Genomic DNA, 16,432 nt, shown 5'->3' with positions numbered 1-16,432 from the left:
TTCAGCAAAAGCATTAGGATGTGACCTTTGAACCTGAATGGAGGAAGTGTGACCTCTGAACCTGAATGGAGGAAGTGTTTTGCGTATGGAATAGACATTTAGTTTTTGCGGTGAATGTAAATGAACTTCTGTTTGGCATTTTTGTACATGTCATCTCTACAGCACTGCTTTTCTATCCATGGTTCCCACTCATTTTTACCAATAAAATTACATTTTTACATAATTTGTCCATATCTTCTTAAATTCCATGACTATATTTTTGCATTTTAATGGGTAAAGTAGCCTTACAACTACTATAATAATGTAAACCTGAGATGTTTGTGGAATGTAGAGCGTTTAAATGTGGATTGCAACTTGAAGAATGACAAATATCATGTATATCACATTATCCAATGTGATGAGCTTACAAACAGTAATTGCTAGAACCATGATCATTTTGGGTCAATTTCAGATTCCCATGACTTTTCCAGAACATTTGCGACAATATCATTTTTCAAAACATTTCCAAGCCTGGAAAATGATATTTCAAATTCCATGACTTCCAGGATTCCCATGACCGTGGTGACCGTGGGAACCATAGCCAACGTTGGTGAGCAGAACCTGTAGATGTTAGAACTACATTATCTACTGTCTTTGAGATAATCAGTGACCAGGAACAGCATGACAAATCAATTAGAGGATTTACACAAATACAAGACAAATGTGTTACAATAAAGGACACTGTTCATATTCTGAATATCACATCTCACATCCAATAGCAGTCTTCAGAACTCAAGGCAGCAAATGATCAACTATTACAAAGAAAGACCATCAGATGATAAGAGCTCTCTTAATGAGTTCATTTATCAGTCTTGTGTCATCTGTCATCTTCAATCTGTCTCACTGACATCTGTCATCTTCAAGCTGTCTCACTGTCATCTGTCATCTTCAAGCTGTCTCACTGACCATCTGTCATCTTCAAGCTGTCTCACTGTCATCTGTCATCTTCAAGCTGTCTCACTGACCATCTGTCATCTTCAAGCTGTCTCACTGTCATCTGTCATCTTCAAGCTGTCTCACTGACCATCTGTCATCTTCAAGCTGTCTCACTGTCATCTGTCATCTTCAAGCTGTCTCACTGTCATCTGTCATCTTCAAGCTGTCTCACTGTCATCTGTCATCTTCAAGCTGTCTCACTGTCATCTGTCATCTTCAAGCTGTCTCACTGACCATCTGTCATCTTCAAGCTGTCTCACTGTCATCTGTCATCTTCAAGCTGTCTCACTGACCATCTGTCATCTTCAAGCTGTCTCACTGTCATCTGTCATCTTCAAGCTGTCTCACTGTCATCTGTCATCTTCAAGCTGTCTCACTGACCATTCATCTTCAAGCTGTCTCACCGTCATCTTCAAGCTGTCTCACTGACCATTCTTCAAGCTGTCTCACTGTCATCTTCAAGCTGTCTCACTGACCATTCATCTTCAAGCTGTCTCACTGACCATTCATCTTCAAGCTGTCTCACTGACCATCTTCAAGCTGAGGTACTTCACACTGAAAACTGCACTTCCTTAGTTTGAACTACAGAGAAATATGTTGCAGTGCTTAACATCCCATAATCACATCACATTTATTAGTTTGTCATTCTAAATAATTAAGTACACACGCACTTTCTGGGTGGGACATTCATTTTCTATTGGAATTATGGGAATAAATACTTTGTATGTTTCCTTGTGCATCTTAATGCAAATTATTCATTACATGTTTTGTTTTCAACTCTTTTTCCTGAAATAATATTGTGAAATATGAACTCTTGGGACACAAATCATCCATTATTCTGTCAATCACTGATGAGGTAAAGTGAAAATATTACTGGCTTTAGTTTTGTGAAACAGTCTCTTATATAATATAACATACACTCTCGGTACTGTACAGTATGTATAAGGTGAATGTTTTGCAAGTATTCATAGAGGTTAAAAACTGGTCAGCTGCATAATCATTAGTTGCACCTTGTTATTCAAAGTCAAAATGGTAAGACATGCGAGAGGAATGCTTCAGTGGCTTCAAAATATAATATAATACACTATTATCTATATCTTGAAGCCATTCTTTTTTTCTCCTGGGTCAATAGTACGCATAGCTAAACTTAGTCAAGGTGGGTTGAAAAGTCAGCACCAACTTCTAAATATGTTTCCATTTCTCTGGAAAGGGATGAGAGGGTGGGGTCTGTTCTGTGGTGGGTGAAAACGTTCAGTGCTGAAGATGCAAGTAGTCTGCAAATAAGAAGTTGACTTTGTACGTCATTCCCAACCCACTTCTAAGGTTCTTGAGAGCTCACCCACTAGGTAGGTGTCAGAATTATTTTGCCTTCAGCAACACAACTGCTTCATCAGGCTAACATTTAATCTGCAGAATCTGATACCATTATAATAAACAAACTGGCACCTAGACGAGTTCTTATTAACCCTCCATCGCAGTAGAATGAGGTGTGGAGAATGTGTAAACACAAAACAATAGATTAAAACGTAATAGAATTCACAGGCATATCAAGGCTACTGGCGTACACTTCATATCTTCATTCCTCACGCCTTTTCTCCTTGCCTTTTTTAAAAAGCACTTCTGATGTATTCCAAGGACAGTACCTGTGGAAACTAACAGAAAGCCTTTTGAGACTCGCCCCCTAACTGATAGAGGGAGTTGGATAAGACTTTTGAGACTCGCCCCAAAACTAATAGAGGGAGTTGGATAAGAAAGACTTTTGAGACTCGCCCCAACACTAATAGAGGGAGTTGGATAAGAAAGACTTTTGAGACACGCCCCAACACTAATAGAGGAAGTTGGATAAGAAAGACTTTTGAGACACGCCCCAACACTAATAGAGGGAGTTGGATAAGAAAGACTTGAGACTCGCCCCAACACTAATAGAGGGAGTTGGATAAGACTTTTGAGACTCGCCCCAACACTAATAGAGGGAATTGGAAGTTGATCTTAATTCTCTCAACCCTGGATCAAAACACCTCATTCAAAATAACCACTGTCCTTCACACAGTAATACACACAGTGCCAATCTAAGCAGTAAACCAATAGTAAACCAACCGGGTTTTATCGGTTAATGGACTGAAACAAAAACCCGCATTCACACACCCTGCAGCTCTCCAGCACCAGGGTTGGGTCAGCAGGGGGTCCGGCGCAGGTTGAGGTCTCAACGCTTCAGTTTCTTGTTGAGGCCCATGACTCTGAAGGTTGCCGCGGTGATCTTCTCGTACACCACGAACATGAGGGCGGCCGTCAGCACCGTCTGAAGCAGCTTGGCCTCCAGGCCTTTGTACAGGCCGAGCACCCCGTGACGCCTGCCGGGGGACAGGACAGATATGATCGGCACGCGACCCTTTCTGGGCCACAACACGGCCATTCTGCCCGCTGAGCTAAAGCGCAGACATCAGGTCTGTTCTCATCTCAATTATTGTTTTAAAGGACAATGCTCGCTTTTGACAACCTGGACCTTATTTACAACAAATTATAAGACGTTTGACTCACCGAGATCACTTTGGTGTAGTTCGGAGGCCTGTAGAAGAAATTTAAAATCCAGCGCGAGCCAGTATATCCATGTAATGGCGGTGGTCGGGGCACCGAGAATGCAGCTTCTAAAAATCTATTTTCTGCCGCGAAACGGTTGTTTTCATCAATCTGTCTTTATGAATCGCTAGTTGTGCTTACATAGAGCGAGGGCTTGTTGTGGTTTTTCACATGCCTCTGTAATATGATCTTTAGAAACGTCTTTAGAAACGAAATAGCTTCCTCACTTGCTCCAGCACGCATGCGCACAGCGCGCAATCGTTGCTCCAGCACACTGTGCGCATGCGTGCTGGAGCAAGTGAGGAAGCTATTTCGTTTCGAAAACAACCGTTTCGCGGCAGAAAATAGATTTTTAGAAACTGCATTCTCGGTGCCCAGACCACCGCCATTACATGGATATACTGGCTCGCGCTGGATTTTAAATTTCTTCTACATGCCTCCGAACTACACCAAAGTGATCTCGGTGAGTCAAACGTCTTATAATATGTCGTAAATAAGGTCCAGGTTGTCAAAAACTAGCATTGTCCTTTAACACACCCATCAGATTGCTGCCATGTTGGAATGTAGGCTGCGGGTCCATCCAGCACAGTACTCACTTGATTCTGTCCATCAGGAGGGAGACTACATTCCGGAGGCTTCCCAGCACACCGCCCTTCCCTTCAGCTTTGTACTGGCCAAACTAGTGGGCAGAGGAAGAGGATAGTCCTTACCATGTTCCAGACTGAAGCAGATGAATCAACGAGCGTCATATTAAACATTAAACAACGGTTAGTTCTGGTTCTTGATTCTGATTGGCTGTAAGCGGTGTTAAAATACTTTGTAACACACACCTGGGACCGCATATCATTACATTTTCAGTATTAACGCGCCTCCCATTTGATCCAATGCATTGTAGTTGTTGTTGTTGCTTGGCAACCCTTTTGTTAGGGGAACTATTTTGCTCGGCGGAATTGAGGGAATGATGCTTCGTTTTGAATAAATCTTAATATTTTACATTGCTGTGTGTTTATTTTACACTAATAGATGTAGTAACCGTTGTATAAAAGCAATAAACCACGAGAGGCCGTGTGTTATAGTGATTTTATAACAGCTAGGGGGGTTTTACTCCGCTTCGCGTCGTGCCTAACAACGCCCCCTAGCTGTTATAATATCACTATAACACACGGCCTCTCGTGGTTTATTGCTTAATTAAACCACATGCCCTGTATGCATGTTTACTCTGGAGGAATTTTCTTTGGAAATTCTGGTGTGTGTGCGTCACTGTGAGCGCGTGTGTGTGTGTGTGTGTGTGTGTGTGTGTGTGTGTGTGTGTGTGTCTACCCTCAGAATGGCCTGGACAGTCTGCAGGGGATATGTCGCCGTGGTAGCGATGGCCTTGGCAACGGCTCCAATGAGGAAGATCTCAGCGGACGAAATCTGTGAGCAGAGGGGAAGAAAAAGAAAAGCTTTATCCTTCAGCCTGACTAGCACCTTGACTGACATTTGGTGTGTGTGTGTGAGTGAGTGAGTGAGTGAGTGAGTGAGTGAGTGAGTGAGTGAGTGAGTGAGTGAGTGAGTGAGTGAGTGAGTGAGTGAGTAGTGAGTGAGTGAGTGAGTGAGTGAGTGAGTGAGTGAGTGAGTGAGTGAGTGAGTGAGTGAGTGAGTGAGTGAGTGAGTGTGTGTGTGTGTGTGTGTGTGTGAAAGGACAGACTGAATTGATCCAGTCCATATCACCAAAACGGTGGCCGTGAAGGAAAGAGTTCAGGAGAGGATGCAGTCTCTTAGAATTGGAACACAGCCCTCTTTCTCCCTTCCGCTTACCTTCCTGCCCCCTTGGCCCGCCCTCCTCTTCATGGCCTCATAGAACATGAACTGGACGGCAGGGTTGAACACCAGGATCAGGGAAGGCAGGGTGCCGTTCCAAAGAGTCCCCAGCCCCTCGTCGGCTAGGATCTGGGAAAAGGCATCTGCCGGGACAGAAGAAGAGCACGGAGGTGACAGAAGGGACAGAAGGGCACGGTGGTGACAGAAGGGACAGAAGAAGAGCACGGTGGTGACAGAAGGGACAGAAGGGCACGGAGGTGACAGAAGGGACAGAAGAAGAGCACGGTGGTGACAGAAGGGACAGAAGGGCACGGTGGTGACAGAAGGGACAGAAGAAGAGCACGGTGGTGACAGAAGGGACAGAAGGGCACGGAGGTGACAGAAGGGACAGAAGAAGAGCACGGTGGTGACAGAAGGGACAGAAGGGCACGGAGGTGACAGAAGGGACAGAAGAAGAGCACGGTGGTGACAGAAGGGACAGAAGGGCACGGAGGTGACAGAAGGGACAGAAGAAGAGCACGGTGGTGACAGAAGGGACAGAAGAAGAGCACGGTGGTGACAGAAGAAGGGCACGGAGGTGACAGAAGGTGTTTCAGTGAGGATCACACACACACACACACACACACACACACACACACACACACACCAAATATGCCCCTGTAGTGGGTCTGGTGGAGGTCTTCGTTCCTGAACTTGGCCCCCTGCAGTTTGAGCCGAGTGTTGACCACCCACATGGGCGTGGTCAGGACCACGTTCACCGCCCCTGGGAGGGAACACACAATTAGACAACGTCTCTTCTCCTCCAGTCTCTCCATCGTTCCCCCTTAAGATGGAGGGATGGGTGGATGTTAGGGCTGCTCGATTAATCAGATTTTTATCTAGATTAAGATTTGGGCTGTCAACGATCATTAAAACAAAATAATCTCCATATAAAAAGGATTTTGCACAAATCAAGCGCACCTTTTATTTATTTATTTATTTATCAAGGTCAAGGTTCACTATGTGTCTCCCATGGGAGAAATGTATCTAATCCAAAGAACATTGTTAAAAAGAAAAGCCAGTGTCAACATTTAATAAATTAATTGTTATCAAAGTCAATGTATAATTTGATTTAAGACAATTTTTACATTTCTGATTTTTAAAAAAATTCAATGAATAATCGTGTTAAATAATCGTGATCTCAATATCAATCAAAATAATCGTGATTATGATTTTTGCCATAATCGAGCAGCCCTAGTGGATGGATGGATGGATAGATTCACTGTAGCAGAACATAAAATCACATAAGCATGATAAAAAAAACAACACAAAAAGGGCATTAAAAAGGCACATTCAATACAATATATACTATTTACATCAATACAGTAAAACAATAAAACCTATAATATATAAACCCCTACACTAACAGGATGTTGCTTATTGTTTCAAATGAATGGAGATAAGAGTTCAGAGGTCAAGTGAAGGTGGAGCCATGTTTCCATCCACACGTTTTATGCAAATTAAGTTATATCGAATTAAAAATGCCTCATGGAAACGGTAAAATTCGATAAAAAATCATGAAAATCAACAAAATGTTTGTACTGTCGATCTCATCAGATTTTCTCTTGTTCGATAAAAGTCTTTTGTGATAAATGCTTTATCCAATTTAAAGCTCTAGATGGAAACGCACGTTCACCGGCTTTATTCACATTCATATTTTTTGCGATCCTCACATAATTCGATTGACAAGTGGATGGAAACATGGCTACAGACCCAAGCCCAGCCTGGACCAGTTAGAATGAGCGCTTCTGGACAATACTGCAGTATGCTGGTTATTTACATTCAAAGATCCATACTACATACTATATGTCATTGTGTGTTAAACATGTGATTTCTGTGTCGGAACCCAGAAAGATTAATTGATGTCATGGCGGCAGCTAACGGGGATCCTAATAAACAATAAAACAATAACTCACAGATCACCAGGTCTTCTCACCTGATATGAAGCCCATGAGCAGGTCTTTGCCCGGTCTGGACTTGCCAGACACCATCAGTTTCTTCAGCGTGTTGAAGGTGTAGAAGTATACAAAGTTGGAGCAGCACAGACTAGAGATGACAGGAAGCCAGCCCCTGTACAGAGCCAGCCTGGCGAGGACGAGCGTGGGGGGGGGGGGGGGGGGAAGCAGCCATTACTGGATGTGTGACTGACAGGTCAGATGAAACTCTAAGTCTTTCAGAAACTACGGAAACAAACTTGAGTAGGCTGAACGTCACGGAACGTATACATCCTGGAACTTTGCATTGAACTGGAGGTTTTAGTTAGATCACAGCCACACAGTCAAACCCACTGAGCAAAGACACGTCTAAAAGACGTCTTTTAGATGTCTTTTTTGTCTTTTTCGGACGTCCAAAGACATCCAATTAGGAGCCAGAATGAATGTGGTTTTTTTTACGTTCAGATATTGAACCCGTTTTGCACGTCCACAGACATCTTAGAGGGGTCCAAGCCAGACGTTTGCATATTGAGGGGTCAATAGACGTACAAACAGGGTTCTGGACCGACGGACGTTATTGAGACATGATCTGAACGTCTCCCTGACGTTGCATGTTTGCTGGGAAGCTAAGCATGAGGTCATAAAAAGGAGCTTTCCTCCTGTCGATTGTTGGAATCAAACCATGGGGATTGGATTAAGAGAATTAAGGCAATATTGAGTAAAGCTGAGATGCCATTTTGCACATACTTAGTGTTAGGTGCTAGCGTGTGTGTGTAGTGCTTCCATATAGGCGACTTACATGCCTTCCTCCTGCGCTATCTCAGCCAGGATGATGGGGGTGGATTGGGACTTCCGACTCTCATCCACTGAAACACGGTAGGGGAGAAAGGGGGCCATGACTCACTGCGTATAGCCTCGGCAATTAATACTTACAAACCATTTTGCCCATATGCTGTCCTTCAAAACAGATATAGCCTAGGAGTGACCTTTGAGCGCAGACCCTGGTTCGTTGTTCAGAGTTCAACTTGCTATCAGCAACTCACCCTGCAGTCTGATCCTGGCTGTATCCAAAGGGAAGAAGACGCTCATCGCCGTCATGCTGCCCTAGAAATAAATGCGTTGCAGTTTGAGAAAAGGTGCTTTAACAGCCAGATACAGATCTGCTCATAAGACAGGTTGGATACCCGGTTTGGTGACATTTCTGTGCATGATGTTACCCTGTGCATGGTGTAATGGAAATGCAATTATTGTTAGTCGCTTTGGATAAACGTGTCTGCTAAATGACTGTAATGTAATGTAATGTAAATGTATAGAAATGAGGTCGTAAACACTATTCACTATGTTCCTTACCACTGCCCCTGCCACCGCATGCACCAGCGTCTCATAGGACAGGAGGCCGATGCCCGGGCCGCTCTCGGACATCTCCGTGGACCGTCAACCGAATTACTACCGTGAAACACCGGGTCAGACCTCCAGGATCCCGGTCAGAGAAGCGGCCGGTCTTGTCCTTCTTACCGTGAGACTGTCGCGTTGAGCTCTTCTTCCCACTTCCCCTTTACTCCATATTGCTAAAGTAAGTGGCCTCTGACTGCAATAAACAATAAAAACACCGCTTACGAGATTGTGCGGAGAGGAGACGCGGAAATCTGTTTCCTGCAGACCCCGCCGCGCACACGGAGCAGTACTGCCCCCTACTGGCGAGGATGACCAGGCCTCCTATCCTCTAGTATTTCATCCATGTACATTTTATAGACTGTAGCCTATTACACTTTTCCAAATCTCAGTCTACATCTACGAAATAGACCGTAAAGCTTTGCACAATTAAAGCACCGCATTTCATTGTACGTGTTGCCCATATCCTGTAGCTATATGACAAATAGACACATTTTAACTTGATGCGTCATCTTTCATCATTCTACCAAAAACGCGTGTCCTGTTCCAAGGCCAAACATTGTTTTATTAACAGCAGACGGCGGGATGGAACCTGAGAGTAGAGTGACAGGGAGAACACAGAAGGAACACAAAACACGGAACACAGGGAGGAAGGCTTGCGGACGTAACAGTACCCATCAGTAACTACTCATTAATTGGGACGGCTGTAGCTCAGTTGGTAGAGCGGGTTGTTCAGTGATCGAAGGGTCAGCGGTTTGAATCCCAGTTCCGACTGTCCACATGTCGAAGTGTCCTTGAGCAAGACACCTAACCCCAAATTGCTCCCAATGAGCAGGTTAGCACCTTGCATGGCAGCTACCGCCATTGGTGTGTGAATGGGTGAATGAGAGGCCATTGTAAAGCGTTTTGAGTGCTGCTAAGGTGGAAAAGCGCTATATAAGTGCAGTCCATTTACCATTTTACCAATTAATCAATTAATCAATTAATCAATTAATCAGAATACCTCCTGAGCCACAGCCGCTCCATAAATACATAAAATACAAATCACAAAATACTCAAAAGTAATTGAAATACATATTTTAAATACAAGTAATAGAAATACAACCCATCTCTGCCCTCCTTCAGGTTCATCCCTTGTTCTCTGTAAAGCGCATTGTGTTGCCTCTGGGTATGAAATGCGCTCTACAAATAAAGCTTTGATTGATTGATTGATCTTTGCCTACTGTATGTAATTGCAGATGTAGGCCTACCAATCAGCAGTTCAAAATTTAACAGTAGTGATTTGGATGGTCAGATTGGGTTGTTATTATATAATTATATTGATCCCAATGAAAAGGTGCATTCAGTTGGAATTTTCAAATATGAGACCCCTTATAACTAGACATTAAATTGCATACTTCACATTGTTACTTTTTAATCACTATCATCTTAATCATCGTCAGATGGGCAAAGTAGCGTCTCGTCAATAAAGTCCAGCCCTTTAGCAAATGCATCAATCAGGTCATCTTTCATAGTCTTCAATTTCCACTTGTTCTCCTTTCTCCCTATGCCCTCCTCCTGCCTCATCCTCTCCTGCCTCTGTCTACTCCTCGTCTTCTCCCTCATCTGCTCCCTCATCATCTTCCTCTTCCTCCCTTGCCTCCTCCGTTCCTCCCTCTCTCGTTTCTGCCTCAATCTCTCCTGCGTCTCTGGGCTTTGCATCCCTGGCTTCTCCAGCCACGCTCTCGCCTTCTCCTCTTTGTTCTTCTTCTTTTTCTCCTCCTTCTCTCTCTCCCTCCTCATCCTCAAACTCATTTGCATTATGTTCCACATCTTTACCTCCTCCTCCCCTCTCTCCCCCATCCTCAGTCTCATTTGCATTATGTTCAACGTCTTAACGTGTTCATCCTGTTCACTCAGGAAGGTCAGAATGTCATTGGCTGCTTGGGGCTCCTTTTCGCTCCACCAATCAGCTATAAGCCTCAGTTTCTTCCCCGCCCTCTCCCTCTCAGCACTCTGTACCGGGATCTGATAGGCCGCCTTCAGCTGTGCGGCGGCTTCCGGCTGGTTCCTCCTCTTGTAGAGCAGGAAGACGCCGTAGGATCCCAGGACGTGTTGCCACTCGGACTCTTTCAAGTTCTGGTCCTTTTCCAGACAGAGGAAGATCTTAGAAGCCTCCTCCAGTTGCAGGTTGTCGGCGTAGGCTTCGGCCAGCTTCACGCGAGCAAAGACGTAGGAGGGCTTCAGTTCCACGGCTCTGGAGAAGTGATGGATGCACAGCGCTGTCAAAGCCCTCAGCTTGCTCACGGGGGTATCTCGCTCAGCCCTCCAACCCTGCTCCCTCCTCTTCTCGATCATCTGGATACGCAGCTGCCTGTGGCACAGGCCTAACCGGTAGTTCAGGAACGGGGAAGTTGGGGTGAGGTCCACTGCCTTCGACAGCACCTCCAGGGAGTCTTCGATGGAGGTCGCCTTTCTGAAGAACTCATCCAAGTAACGGTTGACCTGGGGCACGTCCGGGGCCAGGCTCAGAGCCTGCTTGACAAGCCCCATGGCCTCCCTCTGTCCGTTCTGGTTCTGCAGCTCCAGTGCAAGGAGGACCATAACCTCTGCATTCTTAGGCTCCAGGACCAGGATCTTCCTCAGCTCACCAGACACTTTGCTGGCCTCCTCTGCTCCCCCAGGGGCATTTCTAGGATTCAAAGACATCAGGGGCTTTAGGCAAATGTCACTTTTGATGCAGACTGATTCTGCCACGCTGCTTGACAGAGTGCTTCAGGAGGTTGAAGTAGTTTATTGGGGCAGAACTTCACCATTTTCATTGCTGTCCATATAAAGTCAGTTTAGGCTACAGTAACCTCTGTTAACCTTTAACCTCTTGACACAGCCTTGACACCAAATAGGGAATGTAAAAGGTCAAAGAATATTCTCTCCTTCCCTTCTGACGGAATGGTCCATCACAACATCTGAGTATTCCTTCTGAAATGTTACATTCTCAATGCCTGTTTTGTCTTAATGTTGCCAATGTAAAGTTTACGAAACTGAACTACAATAAATATAGGCTACACTGGCTAGATTACGAGTGATTATTGTAGTTTGTTTTGCAAGTGACAACTAACTTACGTTTCTAACTTCATGTAGCCTAAATTAAGATAAACTATTTTTAAAAATCTATACTGATTTGAGTAGAGCTACATTTCCGACCGTTCACATAAAGTGCGTATTGACTTTTTTAGGACTTATAGACCAGAAATACACATCACCTGACAGATGAATAACGTTTGAGAGGAATGCTGGATTAGCCTATTATGATATTATAAGATTATGATAGAAGATGCGAATTGGGCTAGAATTTACCTCATTGTCACGAATGCGGATATGTCGTATCTGGGGTGAGTTCGTTGACAACCGGGGAGTAAAACAACACTAATTTATTTTTAACATATTATTAACATAATAAGAAATAGATATTTTACCCGACGAATTTACAATAGCTATATATGCTGTAGGCTATTCCCGAGGTCAGCGTGACGTCACGGACCACGCCCCCCACCACCCGGAAACATGCTGACTCAAGATATGAGATAGGCTCCGAGATGCCTGCTACTTATATAGCAGGCGAGAATAGCATGCTACTTCAAAAATGTACCTGCTACCTCTCGCCTGCTATATCGTTTTTGTGGAGTAGTAGGTACTATATAGCATGCTACTTCTCGCCTGCTATATAGCAAGTAGCAGGTAGCAGGCATTTCGGACACACCCACTCTCTCCCTATTTCTCTTTTTCTTCCGTTTCTTTCTTCCATGACGACATGGCATTACAATATCTGAACCACTTCATGGAGATGGGAAGGCAAGGAAAAAAACTTCATCTGATCGGTCTCGAACTATGTCCATACGAGATACCAGCAGATACGAGATACCAGCAGATACGAGATACCAGCAGATACGAGATACCAGCAGATAAACGACCCGAGGAAATGGCATCTCTGAGTATCCGAACTAATCAAACATCCACGCAGCCTAAATGTTGTCTCTTCTGTGTTCTTGCTCGGGCTTCTGGATGGTATATTTACATAAAAACCAGGTAACTATATCACACTGTCGGTTCAGTCATGTGTGGCATCAGTAGCCTAGTTTTGAGTTCGTTTATGCATTTACGCTTCTTTGAAAGAGCCATAACTCCTCTGCAAGAGTTCCTAAAAGGGGGTTCATCGCTTAGGCACAGTGTTTTACCCACTTCCACATACTAACCTGGCTAGATTAGGGTAGTGAGAATGAAACCCCACATACTAACCTGGCTAGATTAGGGTAGTGAGAATGAAACCCCACATACTAACCTGGCTAGATTAGGGTAGTGAGAATGAAACCCCACATACTAACCTGGCTAGATTAGGGTAGTGAGAATGAAACCCCACATACTAACCTGGCTAGATTAGGGTAGTGAGAATGAAACCCCACATACTAACCTGGCTAGATTAGGGTAGTGAGAATGAAACCCCACATACTAACCTGGCTAGATTAGGGTAGTGAGAATGAAACCCTACATACTCACCTGGCTAGATTAGGGTAGTGAGAATGAAACCCCACAAACTAACCTGGCTAGATTAGGGTAGTGAGAATGAAACCCCACATACTAACCTGGCTAGATTAGGGTTGTGAGAATGAAACCCCACATACTAACCTGGCTAGATTAGGGTTGTGAGAATGAAACCCCACATACTAACCTGGCTAGATTAGGGTAGTGACATGTTTACCAGGAAGTAATGCAGCAGTAGGGAGGGTGTTTTCTACCGCTTTAAGAGCCCTAGCAAGACTGTAACAGGATGCCCCCCCTCCCATTATTATTCTTATTATTTTTTATTTATTTATTTTTAGGAAATGATAGCTGTAAGGTAGACGGGAGTTCAAGTGGGATTTTTGCACATCGACCTAATCACCACCATCCATGTAGCCTAACTGTAGCTGCTAGAAGCTACCAAGTCAAGTGGGTCAAAATAACAATCAATAATAACCATCGAAATTCACTTCATCTGAATCTAAAGCAACAGGATATCTACTCATGTTTCATTTAATGTTTGGCCAAATTAATTCATTTTAATGAAAGCAAATAGGATCAACAAATCAATATAATAAAACATAGCCTAAATTGGCTCCAACAGTTTGCACTGACAGCTAACTTTATGTAAGTCATGTCACTCACTCACTGACTATCGGCTATTGCTGTATATGATGCATACATACCTCTGCTTTGTGCACGTTTTTCTTCCTTTTCCTTTCATTTTGTTCTATCTTGGGCTCCCGAGGGCTTATGTCTTCTTCTTGTTAGTTAGTAGCCTACGTTTAGTAAATGACAATGCAAATAGCTGTCAGGTAAACGGAACTACGGGGTTCCAATAAATGTCCCGGTCTGTTCAGCGTGGGTTAGGGTTAGGCATGGGCGGGAGGTGCGCAAGGAGTTTTATTTTTTATTAGGTTTTATTTTTGACGAAACGATAGCGAAGCGATGGGGTTGTGTTTTTGTGCGTGGCTGGTCACCCGCACAGCTAGAATAGCAAATGCCCAGTAGTCGTCAGTGCCTTGTGCCGTTGTTGACCTGCAGTTCTATGTTGCTACCACCAGAGGCAGTGGTCCCAGAACCTGCAGTTCTATGTTGCTACCACAAGAGCATGTACCGTTTTTCTGTTATAACAGTATTTCTGTTAGTTATACATTATATTTCTTTATTATTTCAAAGACCGCACACTCATTGTCTGTTTATGTAAGTGAAGAGAATTGAAAGGTCCAATAATGTGTATAAAGGGTTTATAGAGGGGTCCACAGCCCCCGACCCAATATGATGCGAGGGGGCGGAGTCTTGCCCCCACGCCACTGTCCACGCCACGGACCCCATAAATCAGCCCCTGAGAGGGTTAGAGAAACACGGTCTTCACCGGTGGGGGCAGGTGGGCGGCCCGGACAGAGGTACACTGTCCACGACCAGCTCTGATCCGAGAGGGCGAAGTCTCGCCATCACGCCACTATCCACGCCACAGATCCCACAACTCAGCCCCTGAGTGGGCTCGAGACACACTTGTCTTCACCAGTGGGGGCAGGTGGGTAGCCCAGAGAGGGGTCCACAGCCCCCGACCCAATATGACGCGAGGGGGCGGAGTCTTGCCACCACGCCACGGTCCACGCCACGGACCCCACAAATCAGCCCCTGAGAGGGCTAGAGAAACATGGTCTTCACTGGTGGGGGCAGGTGGGTAGCCCGGAGAGCGCTCCACTGCCCCCAACCCAATATGACGCAAGGGGGCGGAGTCTTGCCACCACACCACGGACCCCACAACTCAGCCCTTGAGTTGGCTAGAGACACAGGGTCTTCACTGGTGGGGGCAGGTGGGTGGCCTGGAGAGAGGTACACTGTCCACGACCAGCTCTGACCCGAGGGGGCGGAGTCTCGCCATCACGCCACAACTCAGCCCCTGAGTGGGCTAGAGACACACTTGTTCTTCACCGGTCTCTCACCTGCAATAGAATGTATATATTTATATATCATGTACATAATCCATCCAACCAATCCATCTTTATAGTGTATAGAAATGGTACTGTACTTCTTGTGTGATTTTGTAAATTGAATATTGGAATTTCTGTATATATGTATCTGTAATGAGCATCTTGGAGCCAGCAGCAACATTTCACTGTGACTGCACTGTACATTACATGTGACGAATAAAAGTAAATATAAAATAAATAAAATCTTGAATCTTGAGTTCTCATGGAAGACTGCCACAGAGGTGAGTGTCCTGAGTTGGCAGGTCTGATGGAGCATCAACAAGCCCTATATGCCGTGACAGAACAAAATCCAAACCAACCTGGTCTCACTCGGCAGACTTCAGAATTCGACATTTGTCCATCGCCTCCAAATGTCATTTCTAGATGGCATCATACAACATAACAGTTACAGGAGGTGCTCTGGCAGCGAGCATTGAGCAATTACCCTGTGCGCCCGCATGCCTCCAGGCGTGTGTCCGTGCAGGGGTATTGCGATATGCGGAGCGCGCCCACTAAGCGTCGTCCAAGTAGCTCCACTCCTGGGTCGTTTCGTAAATTAGCCTGATCCCTGTGTCCACGTCTATCCCCTGTGTTGATGTGGATGGTGCTTGTGTACACTGTCAATAGCTAGCTAGCTAGCATCCTAGCGTTAGAATACGAGCTAGCTAACGCTAGCTAGCTAATGCCAACAGTAGCTATAAGAACAGTAGCTAATGCTAGCTAATAATAATGACAGTAAGAATGTGAGCTAGTTAATAATAATGACGATAAGAATGTAAGCTAGTTGGCTAGCTAGTAGTGTTGTTTGCTAGTTTCGCCAGCTAGTTTTGCACTCGGTGTTGTCTCACCACAGTTGTTTGCCCTACCCAATCCACCCTCAAAAGTGCTCGCAAATTTATACCCCTCTTCTATCACGTGTTCCAATGTGAACAACCAACCACAAAACTCTGAGAATAACCAATCAAAAACTTAGAACGTTCTCAAACAAACTTAAACCTCACAAGGCATGTGGCAATCTTTATGTATTTATGAACAGTATCTATCTATCATCTTCTATCTGCTTCATGCGTGACAAACTGGCTGGGGTTTGAAATGTTTTTGGCTTGTCTTCCTAAATGCGGACTGCTGGATTAGCATTGGAAGCATTGAAACTTATGTATCCAGTCGACAAGACCTATCTTAATTTATCAGACATTA

At 44.6% G+C, this 16,432-nt stretch overlaps 1 protein-coding gene across 1 annotated transcript; it reads right to left on the bottom strand.

Annotated features, from left to right (window-relative positions):
• Positions 1–146: 146 nt before the first annotated feature.
• Positions 147–8,829, bottom strand: slc25a17l (solute carrier family 25 member 17-like). Its single transcript, XM_084461086.1, has 9 exons — positions 8,679–8,829; positions 8,372–8,432; positions 8,128–8,194; positions 7,331–7,479; positions 6,002–6,118; positions 5,353–5,498; positions 4,873–4,968; positions 4,149–4,231; positions 147–3,326 (listed from the first exon to the last, which is right to left on the bottom strand). Exons 1-9 carry the CDS (start codon positions 8,748–8,750, stop codon positions 3,179–3,181), a joined length of 939 nt encoding a protein of 312 aa, XP_084317212.1. The 5' UTR covers positions 8,751–8,829; the 3' UTR covers positions 147–3,178.
• Between the last annotated feature and the right edge of the window lie 7,603 nt (positions 8,830–16,432).

The sequence above is a fragment of the Borostomias antarcticus genome (assembly GCF_949987555.1).
Source record: "Borostomias antarcticus genome assembly, chromosome: 35".
Lineage (NCBI taxonomy): Eukaryota > Metazoa > Chordata > Actinopteri > Stomiiformes > Stomiidae > Borostomias > Borostomias antarcticus.
The sequence above is the reverse complement of the archived record's forward strand: the minus strand, read 5'-3'. Positions and strand labels throughout refer to the sequence as shown.